We start from the raw sequence: 14,318 nt of genomic DNA, 5'->3' as shown, positions 1-14,318 counted from the left end.
CTAGCTCATCTTGGAGCCCATATCCATGCCATCGTCATCATCCCATATGCCATCGTCTCCGCCCACTTTTCTGCCAATCACTATCCCAGTCGCTGTGACACCGACCGCAGCCAGGAACCAGCTCTCGAACCAGCTATCCACGAACCTGCTCTCGAGAGGCGCGCCAAGAGCATCGTTGACCACGCTACTAAGCTCTTCTGGCAAGTTACTTCGCAGGAGGAGAGTGGAACTGACCACGTATGTCCCCGCCACCTGTGATATAATCAGGGGCAAGGACGTCTGCGTATGCTGGACGAGGCGCGGGAAGAAGCGAGAGAAGAGGTGAAATGTTTGCAGGACGGCGCTGAAGGAGGCAAGGAGCATGACGCCAGAGAGAAGAAAGGAAATCTGTCGTGACCATGCCGCGCGATCGAGATTGCTGTCCCAGTGGGTGGTGAGCAGAGCGAGGATGTTGTTGATCGGGTCGCTGGTGGCGAAGGAGTGGCCAGGCTGCCACCAACGTCTCAGGCTGCTGAAAGACGTGGCGCTTATTCGATAGGCGCAGTAGAGAGCAAAGCCAGTGCCGAATGCATTCAAGAGTCTTCCTGTCGTCCTTTTGGACCTCTGCTGTTCGGCGCGGCGCGATCGAAAAGTCGAGAGCGATTGGGAGAGGGCGAAGTACATGGTTTCCAATCCTGAGATCTCCATCTCCAGATTCTTCACCTCCTGCAAATCGGGATTGCCACGAATTGTCCCAAACACTTTACTAACAAGCCCTGCTCGCGCGGACGCCGACGATGTATCCGCAATCTTGTGTTTGAGGGCTCTCAAGCGACTTTGCTTGGCCGACAGCATCTCCTGTGTGGCAAGCAGGCCGGCCTCTTTGCGCGAAATGTCGTTCTCGTTGACCGTGCGGTGTCGGACGCCGAAGGTCTGCCACAGGGACGACACGGCGGCGAACCCGGACAGGGAAGCCATGAGCGAAATGCCGATGATGCCTATTCGTTCCAAGCAAGCCTCTTTGAAGGCGTGCTCGCTCGAATCATGACCACCTCCGTGTACGTCATGCAGCGTGTTGTGCAGGATTGATGCTCGAGGAATGTACCAGAACACGAGGAGCCACCCGGCTAACGTCGCCACTTCCAATACGAGTCGTAAGCGTGGACGCGACTTAGACGTCGACATGCTTTCGTTCGCGCCCACCACGAGCGTCCTCACAATGCTGTGGATCTCCAGCGCCGGCGTGACGAGGATGTTCAGTATCAACAAGAGGTTGAGCGTCAGTCGCAATGCTAGACCGCGCGCCTCTGGATGCAAAATGTCCACGATTTCGCACAACACGAGTTCTACGAGCACCGTTGACAGCCCAATGCTCGTCGAGAAGACCAGCCTGGCGACTTGCTTTGCCGTCGGCTGGGTCCATCGTCTTGTCGCCTTGGTGGACGCATTGTGATGGAGAGGCAATCCTTCTTTTGACAGGGGCTCGCTGCTTAAGAGGGGAAAGATGCGCTTGTGCGCGATGAATGTGGTGAGGATCCACGTCGAAAGGAACGGGAGGAGCGAGAAGAAGATGGCAGACATGGGCGAAGGCGCGGGTGAGGGAGAAGGGTGGGTGGCGTTGCGATCATCGTAGTTGTTTGCGGCGACTGTCACGTCTTGAGTTTCTTCTTCGAGTGTCCATTCGGTCTCCCCTGGGGCATGCACACGTGTGAAGTACGGAGGTGTCGAAGGATTGACGGAAGGACGTAATGGCTGGGCGATCTTGCGCTCGAGCCCAGATCTGATCTTATCTTATCTATACGAACAAACCTCAGGTTTCAATACACGCGGCCTCGTTGAAACACCACCGACTTCAGCTGAGCGATTGAAAAGCTATTATATTATTTTCTATGTACACGTACAGACTAAACGCTCTCCTTGCTCGGTGCGCGACTCGGCGCGCGTGTCGTCGCATTGGTGCTGATTGCCTCCGCACTACTCGAGCTCCATGACTTCTTACTTCGTAGAATACGATCCGTGCTCGGGAGATACGGCACTGGCGATGCTCGCCCCCGCTTCATCCGCGGCACAACGGGCGTCCCTTCCCATGCCGTGTTCTCTGGCAAACATTCGCCCTTCATCACGAGGGACAGACAGCCGGCTTGCGCGCCGTCAGACACGGTGCTGCCGGGCAGGCAGACCGACAGAGGCTTGACGCACGCCTGCTTGCCGATGACGACGCGGCCCACCTTCATCACCCGGTCCTCGAAGAGATGCGTCTGCGCTCCGCAGCGCTGGTTGACCATGGCTTCGTCTCCAATGCTGACACAGTCGTACTCGGTAATGTCGCTCGACAGCAACGTGACGCGCGATCCAATCTTGACGCCCATCAACCGGAAGCACCATGCCAAGTATGGAGTCCCAACCAGCTGCGCCGCAAGTAGGGGCTCCGCGATCGTCTCCCAGGTGCTCGTCACTGCTTCGCTCAGCCAGACGTTGAGGCTCCATAGCGGCCAGTCCGCTGGCTTGTAGCGCCCAATGAGGACCCACTTGAGCAAGGCAGTGAGGAACAAGGAAGGAATGGCGAAGAGGAACAGGTAGAAGGCCGACAGCATGACCAGCGTGTTCACTGCGCCGATGCCAGCGTAGCCCAGGTACGCAATCTGCAAGGAGAAACCGATGCTGAAGACGATTTGGGCACGAGGCAGGATAATGCGGATGCCTTCGATCAGCAGACGCGCCGCAACACGGCCTTTGGAGGGGTTGAATCGGAGCTGGTCCTCGAAACCTTCGATGCGATGTCGAGCGGGCATGAGGACCGGTGGAGACCCGAAGCAGGAACTATCCTTGGCCAGCGGCTTGTCGGCCGGAGGTGCAATGGATAGAACACCAACCAATGTTCCCGAAGCTAGTGTCGTCCCCTGGGGCAGCAGCGATGCATTTCCGGCAAAGGCGCGAGCCTCAAGCTTGGTCTTCTTGAGGGTGAGCTCGTTTCCTCGGATTTCGGCATCGCCGACAAGGACCGCGTCGGCAACAAAACACTCCTCGCCAATTTCGAGCAGCTCGAATGGCAGACCTCGAGCCGTCGACACCTCGGCTCGGTGGCCAATCTTGACACCAAGAGCCCTGAGGAAGGGAATGATGTAGAGCGTGGCAAAGACGGGGTGCAAGATATCGAGCGCGAGATCCATCACCCGGTCCACAAACCACTTGCGTAGATACCAGAGACTGTAAATCTTGAAGGTTCCTTCCTTGAGCCGGCCGAGGACGAGGTAGCGTAGGGCGGTGACTTGAGCGAAGACAAGGAGCTGATAAGCCAGGGTGATGGGCAAGGACAAGACGGCCACCTGGCCCCATTTGCCGATGCTTCTCAACTGGAGGTAGTCGAAAAGCACCAGACCGGGGATTTGTGGGACAAAGTAAAGCAGAGGCAGCGCAAAGGCCCCAAGCAACGCATTGCCCAACATAAGTGCGGCTGCACGGGCTTTCGAGGGGCGAGTCGCTGGTCCACGGGCGCCTTCGCCCTCTTTGACCTCCCGGTCGAATTGCGCTGGTGAGCCGTGGAAGCGTTGGTACTCCGGAATCGTCATCCCGTCGGGCACCATGGACAAAGCCCCAATCTCAGCGCCTTCACCAACGATGGCGCCTCCCTCAACAACGCTGTTCGAACCGATGATGGCGTTGTCGCGAATCACGACGTTTTTGAGAACAAGTCGCCCCCTTTCCACCAGGCTGACGGCAAGAACGACATCAGCGCCTACGACAACGTCGTCTCCAATGTCGATAAGATCACACGCTGCGCCAATCGCCATTGTGCCCATGTGGCAGTGGGTGCCCACCTTCGCACCCATAGCTCGTAATAAGAAGGGGTAGAGGGCGGAGTCGGCAACGAGCTTCGGGTTGGCCAATGCCGCGAAACGCTCGGCCAGCCACCAACGGAAGTAGTACACGCCGTACAACGGGTACTCGCCAGCTTTCGCACGGCCGAGGACGAGCCATTTGCCCAGGATGGCCAGGATGGCTAGGGTGGGTGGTATTGCCACGAAGACACCATAGGTCGCCAGAATCGCCCACCCGATGGTGGCATGCACAGCGAGGAAGTCGAAGATCAAATACGGCACCAAGATCTCGATTGAGTGAACGAAGAAGAAGAAGAGCAATGGCACAATTTGGGCCACGCCGCAGAGGACGAACTTCGTCTGCGACACCGGCAGAATGCTGCCCGTCTGAGGGCCGGTGCCATCAACGTCGTCCAACTCGTCCGCCGCTGCAATGGTGCTGTCATCGCCATGATCGGGTTCGGTAAATCGTGCGGCGATGTTGGCCGGGGTGCGGCCTTCGTAGATGTCCGGCATGCCAATGGAAGCAAAGGGCATATGTGCATCAGTGTCTGATTGCGTTCGTCGTAAGCGTGACACCAGGACGGCGGCCAAGAGGGAGTGGCCACCCAAATCATCGAAGAAGTCCATATCGGGCTTGATCCTGCCGGCTTGCGGAAAGATGGAGGAGAGTGTGCTCAGCAAGATGCCGAGGGGTGTATTTGCGTCGACTGCTGCGGTGGTTTCGGACGAGCTGTCATCGAGGGATCCATTTGCTGCTGCTGCAAGCTCGGCGATCTTCCGAGCGGAAACGTCGTGTAGGGCTTTGGCATTGATCTTGCCACTCGGCAGCCTGGGCATTTCGTCGGCGTCTAGGAAAAAGATCTCTTCGGGTCGCATGTAGCTGGGCAGGCGCTGCACAGCAAGCTGATGGATCAGGTCGGCATTGCGATCCGCCTCTGGCCGGGTCACGACAAATGCTTCCAAGCGCGCAGCATCTGTGCCTGGATTGGCCAGAATGACGGCAGCGGCCTGCACGCCCGAGGCGCTGGATACCAGCGACTCGATCTCACCCAGCTCGATCCGGAAGCCGCGGTGCTTGATTTGTGTGTCGATTCGGCCGAGGAAAATGATCTTCCGGTCGGCTCGCAGCTTCACTCGGTCCCCAGTCCGGTAGAGTCGCTCGTCGCTTGCCGGTGCGAGAGGGTGGGGAATGAACTTTTGTGCCGTGAGCTCATCGCGATTCACGTACCCGAGTCCGACGCAAGGGCCACCGATGGCAAGCTCGCCTTCGACGCCTTCGACCAGCTCGAGTGGTTCCAACGGAGCGGACGACCCGTCTTCTGCAATCGGTAGGAAGCAAACGTGGTAGGATGGAAGTGGTCTGCCGATCGTGACGGGTTGATTGGGCTCCAGCTCGTCCCACGTCGCAGTAACGGTGGCCTCGGTCGGGCCATAGGTATTTGTGATGCGCAGTCCAGGCCTCGCAAGACGAGTCACCAACGCTGGCGGGCATGCTTCTCCGCCCAGGTTGATAAGACGAACGCATGAAGGGAGGATTGAAGCGTTTTCGTCGGCCTGGGCGATGCCCATGATGCCGATCAGAGTGGGGACCGCATGGACGACGGAAACGCCACGACTCGCCCAGATGGCAGGCAAGCCGGGTGCGTTCCTGCATTCCTCGCGCGTGCCAATGGTGAGGTGTCCACCACCTGCCACGGTGATCCACATCTCTTCCACAAACATGTCAAAGGCCGGACTGAATCCATTCCACACGATGTCTTTGGGGGTGATTTGAAGGACCGCATTCTCGCTCAGGGCGAATGTGAGGGCGGCACTGTGCGGGATAGCAATGCCTTTCGGAGTGCCCGTTGTGCCGCTAGTATATATCAAATACGCGGCGTCTCGCGGTCTCGGCCCGCGGAGGAGTGATCGATCGATCGTTGTGAAGTTTGGGGTATCTGCTGACAGAGAGGCGAAGGTCCGGATCTGAAGCGAGCTCTTTCCCGCGGCAGTCAAAGCCATCTCGACCTGCTGCTCAACGGCGCGGGCCCTTTCCAAGTGGGCATCGTCGCAGAGGATGACGGTGGCAGCGGCGTCGAGGAGGCAGACGGCAGCTCGCTCTACTGGGACATCCGCGTCAAAGGGCAGCCAGGTTGCGCCGGAGTATGTTGTCGCGAGTATACTGAGGTTGAGTTCGATGCCCTTCTCGAACCAGACGGCGACGGTGGGGGCTTGATTGCTTGCTGCATCGCGGCATGAGTGGAGTGCCGCTAGACGGACGGCGAGAGATGCTGCAATGCCATCCGCCTCGGCATATGTGAGGGTGTGGAGGCCATTCTCGTTGGTCTGACACGAAAACGCAAGGCTGTTCGGTTGTGTCCTGGCACGATGTTGAAAGAGCTGTGGAAGGGTAGTGACGGACGGGGGAGGCAAGTGAGCGACGTCCAAGGGCGAGAGTCCAGTAAGAATCTTCGTGCTCGTGAGCGGCAGGCGAGAGTCGACGAGGAGTGAGTTATCCATCTCCAGTCGCCGGTGGGGGGAGAGTCAGCGCAGCATGTGTGTGTGTGCGAGTCAGAGAGAGAGAGAGCGTGTGTGTGTGTGTGTGTGTGTGTGTGTGTGTGTGTGTGTGTGTGTGTGTGTGTGTGTGTGTGTGTGTGTGTGTGTGTGTGTGCCTGGATCGACGTGAAGATCGACGTGGAGAAGGATCCTGTTTAAGGCTGGGGCTCTCGCGACTTTAATCAAGTAGGCACGCACATCCGGGGATCGTTTTCATCTAGTGGGTTGGGGCAGTGCTAGCCTGATGAAACGGTCCAAAGATGATGCCCACGCGAAGCGCGTGGCGGCAGTCCGGGAGGGAATGTCGGGTTTGTTTGCAATTACGAAGCAAAAGAGTTTACGGGTGCTATTTCGTACCCAAAGTTGGGAGTCGACCGGTCTGGTTTTTTTTTTAATCATCGCGTGAAACTCTAGGCCCCCGGCGCATTCCGCCTACATTGCCGCCTTGGGGGTGTGGATATACGGCCAGATGGGGTGACAGGACCGGGATACCTGCACGCAAGCGCAGTCAACGGGCCCCTTTCGCCCTCCCGAGACGAGTGCCGATGGTGGGCGGTACTGTGGTACACACGCTGCTCCCGCGGCAGAACAGTAACTCATCGGACGGTGGCGCAACGCAATAGCGGCGGGCTTGCGTTGCCCAAACAGCTGCTCGAGAATAAGGACAGTACAGTAAGAGACTTCCGGATGGCCAGGGGCGCTAGGGCTGGGGCGCACAAGGCTGCGAGCTATTTCCAGCCGACCAGCATCAAACGCCCCGGCCCCACCCGCCGTTGTGGTGCGACTCGTAAAGCAAATCATCGCGCATTCCAGTGGACGGACGGCCGAACGTTGCTCGCCTAAACGCGGCCGCAGCATTACGCGTGCGTGTGCGGGTGGTGGAGGAGGAGGTCACAAGGGGGCCAGCTGCAATGCCATTCCATGGGTGCGTGTGCCGGCTCGGGCGTGTGGCATGGGGGATGGGAGGCACGTTGTCCAATTTGCTGCGAAATAAACGCGAAGTCCGACGAGTGCCGCCGAAACAAGCTTCACCCAGGGGGCGCCCCGCGGGCTGGATCGCATCAGAGGCCCGGCCGTTGGTGCACGGCCGCGCGCAGCTGCGAGATTCCATGCAGGGAGGCCAGGCCGCGTAACGCGCTCCATTATTTCCTGTCATCACCCGCAAGTCCAATGATTTCGTCACGCTCGTAACTCGCGACGCTTTGCAATAATCCTCCTGAGCTACAGCCTACCCGCGCGACGGGTAGAGGCACGCCCCAAAGCTTGACTCATCAACACGTGATGCCGCCGACCGGGCCCCTCCCTCCAGTCCACAACATGCGCTAAAGTGATGAGCAAGAAGCCTCGTCTTTATGGAAACTGCCGAAACCCACCACTCCGCGCACGGCAACGAAAGCGAGTCCATCGGCATCGCTATTATTGGCGGCGGCATCTCTGGTTTATGCCTAGCCCTGGGTCTTCTTAACACCGCACCCCACCTTCACATCCACATCTACGAAGCCGCCGACCACTTTGCTGCAATCGGAGCCGGTGTGGCTTTTGGCATCAATGCCCAGCGCGCTCTGTGGAAACTTGACCCGCGCCTGGGCGAGGCGTATAGCAAGCTCAGCACCAGTAATGTCGATGCCAACACTCGCTCGCGGAAAGAAACCTACCTCCGTGTCGTCATGGGAATGGATCATGCCACCCTCCCGCTTCTGACGGCGGGGACAAAGGTTTCCGAGGTGTTTTGCGAAGGTGGGTTCAGTAGCGTCCACCGTGCAAGGCTGCTCGATGCGATGCTCGACTTGCTTCCGGACGATTTCCGAAACACACATGTCACGTTCGGCGCAAGACTCGTTTCCCTGCACGATGTACACCACGTGGACGGGCGTGGACGCGTCAAACTTACGTTTGCTGATGGCCGGATAGCCTGTGCTGACGCAGCCATTGGGTGTGATGGAATCAGAAGTCAGCTGAGACGGATTCTGCTCGAAGCAGAGGAAGCACAGCCGGTCTTCAGCGGAAAATATGCCTACCGTGGTCTGATTCCAATGGATAGGGCTGTAGCGGCACTGGGTGACTGGTCGGCTCGAAACGCCCACCATAGAATTGGGTACGGGGGTCATGTTCTTACTTTCCCCATTGACAAAGGCAAGACCATGAATGTCGTCGCCTTCCGAACCAAGAGCGATGGGGTCTGGCCGGCAGACGCCGAATGGGTTACAGCAGCTACCAAAGAACAAATGCACGCGGACTTCGCAGGCTGGGGGCAGGACGTCCACGCCATTCTGGACATGATGGAAAGGAGTGACATGTGGGCGCTATTCGACCACGCTCCGGCACACACGTACCATCGAAGCGGCCAGCTGTGTCTAATTGGCGATGCCGCTCATGCTAGCACTCCGCACCACGGCTCCGGCGCCGGAATGGCCGTCGAAGACGCCCTATTAATCAGCAGCCTACTAAGCGATGTTCAAGCAAGCTCGCAGTTACATTGTGTCTTCAGCACATTCGAAGCAATGAGGAAAGAACGAACTCAGAGGCTGGTGCAGCAGAGTCGGATGCAATGCATGATCTACGACTTCGAGGCACCAGAGATAGGCGACGATGTCGAAAAGATCGCCCAGACCCTACCTCATCGCTGGGACTGGATATGGGATCATGATGTCGAGGCTGAGCTCCAGACTGCTCGGACGTTGCTTGCAGATTCAACCCATAAGTCACCTCCATCTCTTGTCACATAGAATCTACAACTTCCTGAGCACTACCATCCTCCCCCCTTTTGTCTGCCCCTTGACGATCCCAAAGTCATCCGTGCTCACGATCTCCATGACATTCCGCGCTGCCAACGACTTCACTTCACTTTGATACCCGTTGCTCTCGAAGATCTCATCATGCACAGTGGCAACAATGATCCCGCCCATGGAAGTCACTCTAGCGAACTCTTTAAAGACCGTCGCTCCCACATGTCCCTTTGTCAAAGTTCCCGTGCAAGTAACGACGTGGTAGCTGCCATCGGCGTGATTAAGACGTTCGTTCAAGTTGGCCACTTCCAGATCCCGATACACCCCTTTGGCTCGCGCGACCTCCACCATGCTATTGGAGAGGTCTTTTCCATCGACGGTGCATCGACCGGCCAGTTTCGAGCTCGCGAAGCACTCTCCAACCAGTCCAGTGCCGCAGCCAGCATCTAGTATTTTGATCGTTCCCGCGATGTCGGAGATGTTGGCAACCACGGCATCTACGGTGCGTTGGGGCGACTCGTAATCCGAGGCGCGGAGGTCGTGATCGTAGGATGTGGCCCACTCGTCGTACAGGTCCCTTGCTTCATCTGCATCCTTCAACTTGTATGCTCGTTGCAAGTATTGGTTGCTCTGGCCGGATGCCGTGGTGGAGGGGTCAGACATGGTTACTGCAACTCTCTTCTCGCTCCGGAGGGTTGCGGATTCCTAACGACGAGGTGATGTGATTCGCTGGTGTCAATAATTAATTAAACCACCTAGAAGCTAGGCTGATGAGAAGCAGAGGATGCACGTTAAATTCAAGGGTGTGGAAGTGTAAGGCAGCTGATGTGAGCGGGTGCGGAGCGCCTCATAAAAGTGCAGCCAGCCAAGCCGCAGCCTATCGCCTGAATATATCAACGTGTTCGACAACATCTAAAGCAAGGTCCGAGGCAGAAGATTTAGTGGATACGACATTGTTTGACATTATATAAGTTATCTAGCAATGATCGATCTCATGCAACTTAGTCAAGTCGAGACTCGTCACTTCGTAGATGTCAAGCCTGATCAGAGCTTGAACTCGAACGTCGGCCGTTCCCAGCCGCCAGCATCGGGTGTCATGTCTTTGGTCGCGATGCTTTGCACAAGAGCAGTCTTGCGTGCGACTGCTTGTTCGGTACAGAGTTCGTAGACGGTGCTGAGATTGAACAACATCCCAGGAAACGCAGGCACCCGCGCTGCAAGACTCTCCAGAATGTGCTTTGCTTCGGCGATGCGGCCGGTGTACAACAAACCAACGGCCAGATTGGAAGTCGACAATGCGTATGTGGGACTTTTTTCACCACAGTCCTGCCATTGCTCTATCGCCTTGGTATAATCACCGCATGCGGTGTCGAAAATGGCCTCCAGCGACCCCTTTGCAATCGAATCTGGTAGCTGATCAATGCTTGTCCGTGCCCCGGCGACATCCCCACTTCCCAGTTGCAGCAGTGCTCTCCTGTAAGCCAGCTCGTGGGTGTCCACATCGGTCAGGGTGTCCAGATGGCGGGTGGCCGTCTCGAGCTCGCCCATCTCAACAAGCATATCGGCTACCCGCAGGCCGAGATCCTGTAAACGAACTGACCATACTTTGAGCTCCTCGTCTCGATTACTCGCTTGAGCGGCTTTGATATGTTGCCGTGCCTCAGCTGCAAGGGCGTAGAGGGACATGATACCCTTGCGCCCACCATCAGCGGCAGCGATGGAGTGCAAGCGGACGAGAAGAAGTCGCAACTCCCAGGGGATGACGCTGACCAACTCATCAGGCGGGGTCTTGGTGAGGAAGTCGACAATGATGATGGACTCATGAGTTGCAATGTCGCTTCGAAATATGAGGACTAGGCAGGCAAGGCGCGTGTAGAGCAACTGAAAGAGCCGAGGTGCGTCGGTGGGAGCACACTGTAACAGATCGAACAAAGCTTTCTGGGCTGCTCTTCGGAAGAGTCCACGTCGCAATAAGTCCTCTAGTGGGGCATTGTCAGGCGGTTGGTTTGGGGACTTCAAGAATGGCTCGGGTAGATCGTCAGTAGGAATGGGAAGATAGTTTGGAGGGTTCTGCAGGAAAGCCAAGTCGAATCTGGGGTGAGGGTCATCGGGGATGGTGGTGTCGAGAGACAAACGAGAGGCCGATTCGCCTGAATGTGTTGATGCTGCTGCTGATGGGACGGTGATGGAGGTGGCCAATGGACTTAAAGGACTGCATTCACGTTAGTCCGTTTTTCTTCAAGGATGTTGAATGGATGAAATATACTCGTCGGCAGCATCGAGAGGCCCTCTCGTCGATCGGCGTGGCAGGTGTCGTCTCACACTGCCGGTGGGCGACCTGGTCGAGTCCATTCCTTCGACCACGACACGTCCTTTGTTTGCACGTGCCTGCACGTGAGCTCGACGGTCTTATTGGGAGTTGGGGGAGGAGAAAGGGTCCGGAAGAGAGCAGCCGAAGCGTAAGGGTCGGCGCGTGATAGGTCCAGGCCCATCGTGCCTTCCCCGCCTTTGGCTCGCTGGGGCCAAGCCAATGCCGATCATCGGCCACCGATCCAGCAGAGGTTTCCCTTCGTGACTCAAGCACATCACTTTGCCTCTTTGATTTTTCCAAACCCTCCACACCACCCTCACACCTCCCTCATACTCCTCAACCACGACTGATTGATCTCGCCGTGAACATCGCAGCCATGCTGCACACAACTGCGGCCCGGAGAGCGGTGCAAACCCTTCCCGCCGCCCGACGATTCTCCTCCACCCCGGCCTGTGCTGCTGTGTCGCCATACCGCAAGTCGGCGCCCTCACATTCACAATCCCCCTCCAAGCGAAATGTCTCTGACACCGCCAAACGGCCTGCGCAGGCCGCCACGGCCACGTCGACCCAGCGCCCGATGCCCAGCCCGTCGTTCCAGCGCGACGAGGCGAGATTGCGAGACATCCAACCGCTTCAACCCTTTCGACAGCCCGAGATGGACCACAGCTTGGTGGGAATGACGGGCGGCCAGATCTTCCACGAGATGATGCTGCGGCAAGGCGTGAAGAAGATATGTACGTGGTCTGTCGCCACCCTCAAGCCCTGCGCACTACTGACACCTCACCCCAGTCGGATACCCCGGTGGCGCTATCCTCCCCGTCTTCGATGCCATCTACAACAGCCCCCACTTCGACTTCATCCTCCCGCGGCACGAACAAGGCGCCGGGCACATGGCTGAAGGTTACGCAAGAGCGTCAGGGAAACCCGGCGTCGTTCTCGTCACCTCCGGTCCTGGCGGCACAAACACCGTCACTCCTATGCAAGACGCCCTCATGGACGGCACACCTCTCGTCGTCTTCTCCGGTCAGGTGGTCACCTCTGCCATCGGGTCAGATGCGTTTCAAGAGGCCGACATGGTCGGCATTTCTCGCGCATGCACAAAGTGGAATGTAATGGTCAAGAACGTGGCCGAGCTTCCTCGCCGCATCAACGAGGCCTTCGAAATCGCCACGTCCGGCCGACCTGGACCGGTATTGGTCGATCTGCCCAAGGACATCACTGCCGGCACGCTCAATCGCCCAATCCCCATCACATCTTCCCTCCCCACCCACCATTCGGCCGCAACCCTGGCCGCGCGCGAGGTTGCTCTCAAGCAGCTGAACAGCGGGATCGAGCGGAGCGCCAGGCTCATCAACATGGCAAAGAAGCCCATCATCCTGGCAGGACAAGGCATCATGGGACACCCTGACGGGCCCAGGTTACTCAAGGAACTCTCGGATAAAGCACAAATACCCGTCACCACCACCCTGCAAGGCTTGGGTGGCTTCGACGAACTCGACCCCAAGTCCCTGCACATGCTGGGTATGCACGGCTCGGCATACGCCAACTTGGCCATTCAAGAGGCAGACTTGCTCCTTGCGCTGGGTGCGCGCTTCGACGACCGGATTACAGGCTCCGTTCCCCGCTTCGCGCCACAGGCCAAAGCCGCCGCGGCAGAAGGACGAGGCGGTATTATACACTTTGACATCATGCCGAAAAACATCAACAAAGTGGTGCAAGCGACCGAGGCCATCGAAGGCGATGTCACCGCTAATCTCGGTCTTCTGCTGCCGCACGTTGAGAGCAAGACGGCTAGCGATCGATCGGAATGGTTCGGCCAGATCGACACGTGGAAAGAACGCTTCCCATGGGCATACGAGAAGGAGAGCGGGCCCGATGCGATGATTAAGCCGCAGACGGTTGTGGCGGCGGTCTCCGAAATCACCGCAGCAAGTGGCAAAGAGACTATCATTGCGACCGGTGTGGGACAGCATCAGATGTGGGCGGCACAGCATTATCGATGGCGTGCTCCCCGAACCATGGTGACCTCCGGCGGCCTTGGAACCATGGGCTACGGCCTTCCCGCCGCCATCGGCGCAAAAGTGGCGATGCCGGACAAACTCGTCATCGATATCGACGGCGACGCCTCCTTCCTCATGACGCAGACGGAGCTCGGGACGGCGGCGGAGTTCAACATTGGCGTCAAGGTGATTGTGCTCAACAACGAAGAGCAAGGCATGGTGACGCAGTGGCAATCGCTCTTCTACAACGACCGCTTCGCGCACACGCACCAGCGGAACCCGGATTTCGTCAAGCTGTCGGAAGCCATGTACGTGCCGGCGAGGCGGACATCGAAACTGGCGACGTTGAAGGACGATCTGCAATGGCTGTTCTTCGGGAGCGGCGAAGGCCCGGCGTTCTTGGAGGTGGTGACAGATCAGAAGGTGCCCGTGCTACCGATGGTGCCTGGCGGCAGTGCGCTGCATGAGTTGATTATCTACGACGAGGCAAAGGAGAAGGCGAGAAGGCAGCAGACGCGGGATAGGACGGGCCGATGATGTGCTTTGATGCGTAGACGATGTGGGCTGTATACGTGATTTGCTGGCTTGGTGCTGGGTGGTGTGTGTTCTCAGGGAGCGGATTATCCCCCGTTTTGCGTTTGTCGAGTAAAAATAGCGAAATCACTTCCACTTGGCATGTATCAAATTACTTTCAAATGAAACGCCGAGTGTCGGGATTGAGCCATAGCGGCACACTGTGCACTCGCTCGAGACGTGCAGGAAAATGCTGGCCGCTATCCAGCACAGCCTTGTGGAGCTGGGCCGCGTTTTAAGGTTCGAGCTTGTTGACGGCAAGGCTAGGGGAATGCGACGGCACGAGAAGGTCGACGGTCGACTAATGCACGAGTCAAGGGAGACACGCCTCATACACGTCTCTAGCACACTATATTCGACCATGAGTCATCCA

At 57.8% G+C, this 14,318-nt stretch overlaps 6 protein-coding genes across 6 annotated transcripts; 2 read left to right on the top strand and 4 right to left on the bottom strand.

Moving 5' to 3' along the window:
- Positions 1-1,560, bottom strand: BDY17DRAFT_244724 (Abscisic acid G-protein coupled receptor-domain-containing protein; the record flags this gene model as incomplete). Its single annotated transcript, XM_033730561.1, has 1 exon — positions 1-1,560. The coding sequence occupies one exon, from the start codon at positions 1,558-1,560 to the stop codon at positions 1-3; it is 1,560 nt and encodes a 519-aa protein (XP_033594457.1).
- A 253-nt stretch (positions 1,561-1,813) lies between these two features.
- Positions 1,814-6,450, bottom strand: BDY17DRAFT_289890 (uncharacterized protein). Its single transcript, XM_033732417.1, has one exon. It carries the CDS (start codon positions 6,297-6,299, stop codon positions 1,884-1,886), a length of 4,416 nt encoding a protein of 1,471 aa, XP_033594456.1. The 5' UTR covers positions 6,300-6,450; the 3' UTR covers positions 1,814-1,883.
- A 1,157-nt stretch (positions 6,451-7,607) lies between these two features.
- Positions 7,608-9,236, top strand: BDY17DRAFT_20299 (uncharacterized protein). Its single transcript, XM_033730123.1, has one exon. The coding sequence runs from the start codon at positions 7,688-7,690 to the stop codon at positions 9,059-9,061; it is 1,374 nt and encodes a 457-aa protein (XP_033594455.1). The 5' UTR covers positions 7,608-7,687; the 3' UTR covers positions 9,062-9,236.
- Positions 9,065-9,724, bottom strand: BDY17DRAFT_320397 (S-adenosyl-L-methionine-dependent methyltransferase; the record flags this gene model as incomplete). The annotated part of the gene is made up of 1 exon (XM_033736441.1): positions 9,065-9,724. One exon carries the CDS (start codon positions 9,722-9,724, stop codon positions 9,065-9,067), a length of 660 nt encoding a protein of 219 aa, XP_033594454.1.
- Positions 9,725-9,982: 258 nt separating this feature from the next.
- Positions 9,983-11,513, bottom strand: BDY17DRAFT_289886 (uncharacterized protein). Its single transcript, XM_033732416.1, has 2 exons — positions 11,328-11,513; positions 9,983-11,273 (listed from the first exon to the last, which is right to left on the bottom strand). Exons 1-2 carry the CDS (start codon positions 11,411-11,413, stop codon positions 10,106-10,108), a joined length of 1,254 nt encoding a protein of 417 aa, XP_033594453.1. The 5' UTR covers positions 11,414-11,513; the 3' UTR covers positions 9,983-10,105.
- Positions 11,514-11,639: 126 nt separating this feature from the next.
- BDY17DRAFT_289884 (thiamine diphosphate-binding protein) lies at positions 11,640-14,131 on the top strand. The gene is made up of 2 exons (XM_033732415.1): positions 11,640-12,106; positions 12,162-14,131. Exons 1-2 carry the CDS (start codon positions 11,749-11,751, stop codon positions 13,907-13,909), a joined length of 2,106 nt encoding a protein of 701 aa, XP_033594452.1. The 5' UTR covers positions 11,640-11,748; the 3' UTR covers positions 13,910-14,131.
- Positions 14,132-14,318: the final 187 nt, after the last annotated feature.

Source organism: Neohortaea acidophila (genome assembly GCF_010093505.1).
Source record: "Neohortaea acidophila strain CBS 113389 unplaced genomic scaffold BDY17scaffold_1, whole genome shotgun sequence".
NCBI classification, from domain to species: Eukaryota; Fungi; Ascomycota; class Dothideomycetes; order Mycosphaerellales; family Teratosphaeriaceae; genus Neohortaea; species Neohortaea acidophila.
Note: the sequence above shows the minus strand (reverse complement) of the source record. Positions and strands in the feature narration are given on the sequence as shown.